Raw genomic sequence first — 8,202 nt, forward strand, 5'->3', positions numbered from 1 at the left:
GGTGTATGTTGGGAGATGATTGAAATATAAAATGGGTGTTCAGAAGAGGGGCTCCCTCTGGCAAGGTGGGTTCTAAGGTAATAAATTTGTGTAAGGCCTCTGTGAAGCAGGAGGAGGAGAGCTGGGTTTTTGTCCGGGCCTTGAGTGATTTCATTAAGTTTGTCATAATTGACTACCTTATGGGAAGCCTTTTTGAGGCCGACAATGAGACAGGCTATAGAGCCAGTGGCCTGGAGAACTGACTGCTAGTCCCATCTTGGGCCAGTTTGGGGGACCACATTAGCGCCACCTACGTGGCCACCGAGTGCTATCTACGGAGGACACAGCATGCTTCTGAGCTGCTAGTCAGACGTGCTCCTCTGGTGTTAGAGAGGATGACAGGATGACTTAGATCTCATGCCAGGTTAGGTCATAGGACTGGGTCAGGTACTTAAATTCCTTAGTAAAGGTGGTCGGGTCGGTGGAAAAGATCTGATATGCCTCTCAATTTGTGCGAGGTCGGACATGGAAAATGGAATGTGTACCCAGATAATACCCTCAGTTCCTGCTCCTTCCCTCGGGTAGAATGGGTGATGGAATAGAAGGAGCTGTTGAGGAAGGCAGTCATAGGGTAGCCTGAGAGCAAGTGTTAGGTGGGAAAAGGTTGTATTGGAGCTCGAGTTTTGGTATTTGGATTCTCAAGGGCTGGAGGAGAAGGTGGTTGCTAGTTAGGAGGGTCTGGGTTTTGGCAATCTACTGCACTTGAGTGAAGGGAAGTGTAAGGGGATGGAGGTTGTTGGTCTGCTGGGTTGAAAGTAGATTCAGAATTAGAAGTATTAGGGGAATGATATTTTGTGTGAAGGAGAACAGTCTGATGGGTAGATTAGGCCTGGACATAGGGAATCTCTGTGATCATTTTCCATTGCAGTGACAGCAATTATCTTTAAAAGATTTTTTGGAGTGGAAGTACTTTCTCTCTTTTTTTTTAACCACATGATGATTCTATACAGTTGCCCAGAGTAGGACACCATCATAAGTCATTAACATGCCATATGAGTTCTGGATAAATAAAAGCTACAAAACCCAAGTTATTTACAAATATCTTGGGCAATAATATTTACAAACCTATGTACAAAAAAAAACAAAACAAATGTAAACAGTAAATGCAGCATGAGTGTAATCAAAGTATGCATAGGGACAACCACTTGGGGTCAGTCTGCCCCCAGTTGCTGGCAGCAGCTGGCCCGCGGAATCAGACCACTCAATCCTTCCTAACACAACTGGAGAGGCCCACAGAACAAACCAAAAAGCTGTGGGGAAAAAAAATGCGTTAAAATTAAAAGTGCCATTTTTAGGCCATTGAGACTTCTCATCTAGTTTATATTGTGGCCAAACAGTGTTACAAAGGAAAATGATATAGTTGGGCATGATCTCCCCCGTGAGTGTGTAGAGGGAGTGTGACGTGGCCCACGAGAGAGGAAGAGTGAGTGACAGACCAGAAGCCCAAAGGTGACTGTTTAGGGCAGGCATCCCCGCAGCTAAACAAATACCATGGGAAGTGAGAGGTGACCCTCTGGACCCCAATCCAGAAGGGCCCAAAGCCAAATGGCTGAGGATTCTTCTGGCCTAGCGCTAGGACTTTTGAGGCGAGAAACATTTGAGAACGCAATGAGAGAGAGTGGGCAGAAGACTGGAGATGAGGGAAATTGTGGAATGTCACTCACCTAGAGAAGATTGGCTGGTGTGGGATGGAGGGTCAGCAAAGGAGAAGTAGAGATTCCTGATCCATTGTCTTCCTTGGCTGGTTCGGGAGGGCCCATAAGGGAGGAAGTAACCCAAGTAGGATTCGGAGGTAAGCCCAGGATGAGCTGCCATTTACTACTCTCCGTGTAGCAAACTCGGAGTGACCAAAGCTGGGGCGATGTCTCCCCATCCCCATGGAACCCTCTCAGGTTTCGGCACCAAATGTTAGGGTCGCTGAAGGAGGAAAGCATGAGGCCAAAAAGGGTGAAGAATTACGAATTTATTAGGTCATCTCGTTACCCAGATGAGCCGAGCCCCAAAATGGCACCACCCCACAAAGACAGAAGTTTTTAAAGGACTCTAGGCAGGCTTTTTCTGGATGGAGAATTCTCTGTGTAGGTCTGGATTCTGGGAAACTCCAGAGGGTAGAGAGGATGGTCTTAGCAAGTGAAATGTGGTCTAAACAAGTGGAATGTCCATTGTGAAGTAACCTAAAGGTCAGTTCCCATGGGAGGGGATATCGATTCAATTATTTGATCAGACCCAACAGTAAATGGTTGTAAAAAAAAAGAGGGACATTTTCTGAGGTAGGGTTCTACCTTTTCCTAATATTACTCAGAGGAAAAACAGACTAGAAGACAGAGGACAGCAGGTGTGGACAGGAAGGAGAAGTTCTGTGAATGACAAGGTAACCTGCAAGAGTGTACACTGAGGACTGAGCCCTGAGATAATACAGGCATTTTGAGGTCAATTGGCCTCTGTGCTGGGCAAGGGTACTCAGCAGCCTGAGCCCATACCTGGCAGTGGTTGCCAGGCTCTCAACAGACCATTTTCTTCCCACAAATTCCTGCCAATGCTGAATGAGTTGGGTGTATGTGCTGGGACTGTCTACCACTGTTGTGACTTGGGTACTTTGAATGGACACAAAGCTTAGATTCCTAAGGCCAGGACTAGGGCTTCATGCAGTGGACCTTGTTTTTGGCAACCAGTGTAATGAGGGCGAGGTCCTCTAGGTTCCAGAATGTGCAAAGGCTTGGAGTGAAGAGTGAGCTGATTCAGGAACCGGCAGGTGTATTTTTTAAATATATATACATATACATATGTATGTATGAATACATATATATATATTGTAGAAAGGAAGGGGGAGGAAGAGAGACAAAGAAACAGTGATGATCAAGAAACAAGGATTGGTTGATGCCTGCACAACCCCTACTGTGGATCCAGCCCACAACCCAGACATGTGACCTCACCAGTTAATGGGTCAATGCTCAACCAACTGAGTCATATCAGCCAGGACTGTAGATCACTTTAATATAAGGAATCCTTGTCGGGATGGTAATAGTGGTAGTAGCTCAGAAGGGACAGTGTGAGCCTGAGGACTGGCTTTTCTGCTGGGGCCACTGTTAGTGGGAGGTGGGTGTCACAACACAGCATAGGGACAAAAGTTGTCATGTAGAGTGTTGGGAAGGGATCATCGTTTTGCAGTGGCCAAGGCCTTTAAAAGATGAGAGGACCTGAAATTAATTGGAGGTCGAAGAGTAATTCAAACAAGATGAGATTGGATTGGTACATATTAACTTCTCTAAACACTCAACAGGATATTGGTGTGACCCTTGGTATGGCCTGGCTGTGGGGGTAACAGTCAGGCTTATGGGTTAGCTTAGAACAGCGGTTCTCAACCTGTGGGTCGCAACCCCTTTGGGGGTCGAACGACCCTTTCACAGGGGTCGCCTAAGACCATCGTAAAACACATATATAATTACATATTGTTTTTGTAATTAATCACTATGCTTTAATTATGTTCAATTTGTAATAATGAAAATACATCCTGCATATCAGATATTTACATGACGATTCATAACAGTAGCAAAATTACAGTTATTAAGTAGCAACAAAAATAATTTTATGGTTGGGGGTCACCACAACATGAGGAACTGTATTAAAGGGTCGCGGCATTAGGAACGTTGAGAACCACTGGCTTAGAGGCTTGAGTGGTCATCTGTGAGACTCACTAAGCATGCTAGAGAGGGCCAGCGTGGCTGGGACTTGATTAACGGTTAAGAGGAGGGATGTTGGCTGTGACTTGGCATGGACATCAGATGCAGCAGCAGGGGAGGTGGGCTCTGGGTATCAGATCTGATTGTGGTTCTTCATAGGTTAGATTGAAGGAAAAAACAGCCATGCAGAGAAGCCCTCATAGAAGAACTCAAGGCTGTCTCTATGAGTGTGGACTATCAGAGTCTGGACAGTACTTGATCCTGATAGAATTTGGCAAGCATTCTCTAGAGCAGTGGTTCTCAACCTTCTGGCCCTTTAAATACAGTTCCTCATGTTGTGACCCAACCATAAAATTATTTTCGTTGCTACTTCATAACTGTAGTGTTGCTACTGTTATGAATCGTAATGTAGATATCTGATATGCAGGATGGTCTTAGGTGATCCCTGTGAAAGGGTCGTTCGACCACCAAAGGGGTCGCGACCCACAGGTTGAGAAACGCTGTTCTAGACCATACATGCTGAGTAATAAGTAAAAGGACAAGGATGTGATGACTACGGGGGCCAGAACTGTAAGAGTGCAGGTGTGAGAGGTGTGGTAGAAAGAGTGATGTGCACTTGGAGAGAGTGTGAATTCATGGCCAGAGCACCCTGACATTGACATAGAGTGAATGAAGGGCAAGTCTACATCTGGAGGTGTCTTAATGATAAAATAAGGGGAATTTTAGGGTTATTGCCTGAAAAGAGGGGTGTTTTGGTGCTACCAGCCAGGTACAGAGCTTAGATGACATTTATCAACCCACCTGCCTGTTGTTGTTGGGGCTGACACACTAATTGTTAGGAATACATCAGTGTTACCCAGGCTTGAAACTCTCCACTGGTATGGGTAAGGGAGAAGGATAAGAGATAAATGCATTATAGAGGTGGTAATCTATAATATTGGAAAATAAGGTAATTAGGAAACAAACTGTCCTCACTAGGGCAAATTTGTATTACCTTTGAATTTGTGCCTCTGGGAATGAAGCTGTATGAGAGAAGTGTTGTTCAAAGAACTATGTGCAGCAAGTGGTAGAAAGTGATGGCCTCAGCACCTTGGGATTAGAGTCAAGAGGGTGAAGTGTGATGCCATGTACTTGGTGTCTTTGAGGAACAATCTGAGGGACTACAAGAATATTGCCTGACAATACCAGGATCAAATCACTCACATTCTCTTTATGGCCAACATCTCTTCGTTCCCTATGTTCTTGACACCCACTCTATTGTCAAGACGACGTGCAGCATACATGGGAAGCCCATTGCTCAGGTATCTTCTATCTGTTCAACTGCCTTTATTGTTGTTGGAAGACAAAATATCAGTAGAAATATTAGATGACAGTGGCTTTCATGTGACTTCTCTACTGCGATGTGATGCTGGAAGTTTTTGCACTTATATCATCTGTAGGTAAGTTCTTCACATTCTCCCCGTGTCCTGAGATAATACAGGCATTTTGAGGTGACATCCTCTCTTCCTTTATTCCTCAGATGTAGCTTTTTCTCTCCTACAGTAGACCATGAGCTCTGCTAATTTCCCCCACTGTCATGTCAAATGTGCTGTGGCTTCCATGGGTGAGATCTGGTCAAGAGCCCTGAGTGATAGACTCCACAAACATCCCTAACATTAGTTGCCTCAGAAAGGGCAGGCTGTGTCTAGGAGTCAGGAGTCTTAGAGACAGCTTCATGGGTCCCACCTGCTGTTCCTCTCCCTGGGAGGAGGACTATGTCCAGATCCATGGCTTCCATTTCTACCTCCTTCCTCTTGCCTTGGTGACTGCTTGTGCCAGGTTATGGCCTTTACTTACATGTACCTTGAGCTGTTCTTACAATTTCCCACTTAAATTGTTGTTTGTACTATTATCTTCTATAAATACTATTGTAAGCCAAATTGCTCTAGGCCAGTGCTGGATGCCCATCTCTGTGGTCTTTCATTAATACTTGGAATTTTTAGGTTGTACATATTTGTAGAGAAAAATGTGCAGGGAGAACCCTGGTTTTTTCACAGGGGGAACATGCAGGATGGTTTCAGAAGAGGCCTGGCCCTGTTGAGTTGCAACTGTGGGCTAGATATGATATAAGGGTGGTGTTTAGATGATACCAAGCCCCTGCTCATTTCCATCAGTGTTTAGGTGCAAGTACCATGGGCAATAGCACATTTCTACCTTTTCTTTCCCAAACTTGATACTGTGCTGACTTGTCATTTTTACCTGTAACTTCCTGGGTTTTGTGTACCTTCAATTGTGTGGCCTTTTTGCCTCACTCTTCATCCGCATTGCTCCATCTGCAGCATTCTCCAACATTGACATGTACATCAGCTATGAGATGCACATACTTGCTCAAGTAGACTTCAAGCACTAGCTATTCATTTATTGAATCATACCTGGAATAAGATGTAACCATATTTCAGCACAGCTTTCCCCTGTCACCAGCAGACAAGCCATGCTGAACACTATTAGCAGAAGAATGAGCTGATGATCCTGCTTCTCCTCCATGTGTGTCATATTTCGTTTGAGGTCTTTCTTGTTTTGTGATCTTCAGTAGACCAGACCTTCATGGCAGCATCTTATAAATCCTTCCTACAGATCTTTTATTGTCAGACAACTGCATGGAACCGACATGTTATGTGCAATACAGTTTTCTAAAAAGACTTCCATCTGTCACCACAGAATTCATTTCCTCACCATTTTACTATTTTCAGGTTGTTGGCATAAAAGAGATGATGAGGAGGCCAATTCTGAGCAGAGTGTATATGTACAAGGAAAGTCACAGATTGGAGCTTTTAAGACAGCTCCAGCAACCCAGAAGACCCATCTTTGTAAATGGTGTTTCTCAGTTTTAAAAGATATTTTGCACCTGACTGAGTTACAAGCAGCATACTTTAATAAGAAAGCCTTCGGCACTGACACATGTTTGAGTGACAACTGTTTCAGTGCAAACCCTCACCAGCAACAGAGAGATGCCAGTGGACAGAAGCCTTGGAAAGAAGATATGGACAGGGCCTCACTTGTGTCCCAGTGCAGCTTTTACTTAATACGGGTGCCTTCAACCACTAGGGAGATTGGGAAAGACTTGCCAGCCATCTCAGACATTCTCCAGCACCAGGATACTTTTAACACTGCGGAGCCACACAATGGTAATGAGATTCCACAGGAATTTCTCAGTGGAAGAGGTCATGACGAGTTGGGTGCATGTGAAAAAGCTGCCAGCCACAACCAGAAAGTTATTCAACACCAGGGTGTCTGCTCTAGAAAAGTGAATTATGAGTGTAACAAATGTGGGAAAGCTTTCAGAGAAATCTTTAACCTCATTCATCATAGAAGAGTTTACACTGTAGAAAAACCATATGAGTATAGTGATCATGGGAAGTCTGTCATCCTGAGGTCCAAACTCATTCAACAACACCAAGTCCACACTGGAGAAAAGCTATATGAGTGTCATGATTGCAGGAAGTCCTTCAGGCAAAGCAGTACCATCACTCAACACCAGAAAGTTCACACTGGAGAAAAACCTTATGAGTGTAGTGAATGTGGTAAATCTTTTACCCGCAACAATCACCTCCTTATCCACAAGAGAGTTCACACTGGAGAAAAGCCATATGAGTGTAGTTACTGTGGGAAGTCATTTACACACAGGTCTGCCCTCACTCAACACCACAGAGTTCACAGTGGAGAAAAGCCGTATGAGTGTAGTGACTGTGGAAAGTCATTTTCACACAGTTCTACCCTCACTCAACACCAGAGAGTTCACAGTGGAGAAAAGCCATATGAGTGTAGTGACTGTGGGAAGTCATTTACACACAGTTATACTCTCATTCAACACCAGAGAGTTCATAGTGGAGAAAAGCCATATGAGTGTAGTGACTGTGGGAAGTCATTTACACACAGTTATACCCTCATTCAACACCACAGAGTTCACAGTGGAGAAAAGCCTTATGATTGTAGTGATTGCGGGAAGTCCTTCCGCAAAAGGTCTACCCTCAATGAACACAACAGAGTCCATACTGGAGAAAAGCCATATGTGTGTAGTGATTGTGGGAAGTCCTTTAGGCAACGCAGTAACTTCACTCAACACTGGAGAGTTCACACTGGTGCAAAACCTTATAAGTGTAGTGAATGTGGTAAATCTTTTACCTGCAACAATCACCTCCTTATTCACAAGAGAGTTCACACTGGAGAAAAGCCATATTAGTGTAGTGACTGTGGGAAGTCATTTATGCACAAGTATACCCTCATGCAACATCACAGAGTTCACAGTGGAGAAAAGCCATATTAGTTTAGTGATTATGGGAAATCATTTATGCAAATCTCTACCCTAATTCAACATCAGAGGGTTCACCCAGGACCGTGGTCAGCAAACTGAGGCTCACGAGTCACATGTGGCTCTTTGGCCCTTTGAGTGTGGCTCTTCAAAAGCCTTAGGAGTACCCTAATTAAGTTAATAACAATGTACCTA

The 8,202-nt window shown here is 44.3% G+C and overlaps 1 protein-coding gene across 2 annotated transcripts; it reads left to right on the forward strand.

The window, feature by feature from the left end:
• The first annotated feature begins 5,110 nt into the window (after nucleotides 1–5,110).
• LOC102773201 (zinc finger protein 501-like) lies at nucleotides 5,111–8,108 on the forward strand. 2 transcript variants are annotated; one of them, XM_015571805.1, is made up of 3 exons: nucleotides 5,111–5,158; nucleotides 6,449–7,267; nucleotides 7,603–7,679. In XM_015571805.1, exons 1-3 carry the CDS (start codon nucleotides 5,125–5,127, stop codon nucleotides 7,605–7,607), a joined length of 858 nt encoding a protein of 285 aa, XP_015427291.1. In that variant the 5' UTR covers nucleotides 5,111–5,124; the 3' UTR covers nucleotides 7,608–7,679. The 2 variants fall into 2 exon arrangements, with proteins under 2 accessions (XP_015427291.1, XP_015427290.1); XM_015571804.1 differs by having other exon boundaries at nucleotides 6,449–8,108.
• Nucleotides 8,109–8,202: the final 94 nt, after the last annotated feature.

The sequence above is a fragment of the Myotis davidii genome, unplaced genomic scaffold (assembly GCF_000327345.1).
Source record: "Myotis davidii unplaced genomic scaffold, ASM32734v1 scaffold729, whole genome shotgun sequence".
In the NCBI taxonomy this organism is placed as follows: domain Eukaryota; kingdom Metazoa; phylum Chordata; class Mammalia; order Chiroptera; family Vespertilionidae; genus Myotis; species Myotis davidii.

Coding starts and splice junctions, on each gene's coding strand:
- LOC102773201 (XM_015571804.1), top strand. CDS start 5,125: ATGCTGGAAGTTTTTGCACTTATATCATCTGTAG. Junction 5,159..6,448: donor TGCACTTATATCATCTGTAG/GTAAGTTCTTCA, acceptor TACTATTTTCAG/GTTGTTGGCATAAAAGAGAT.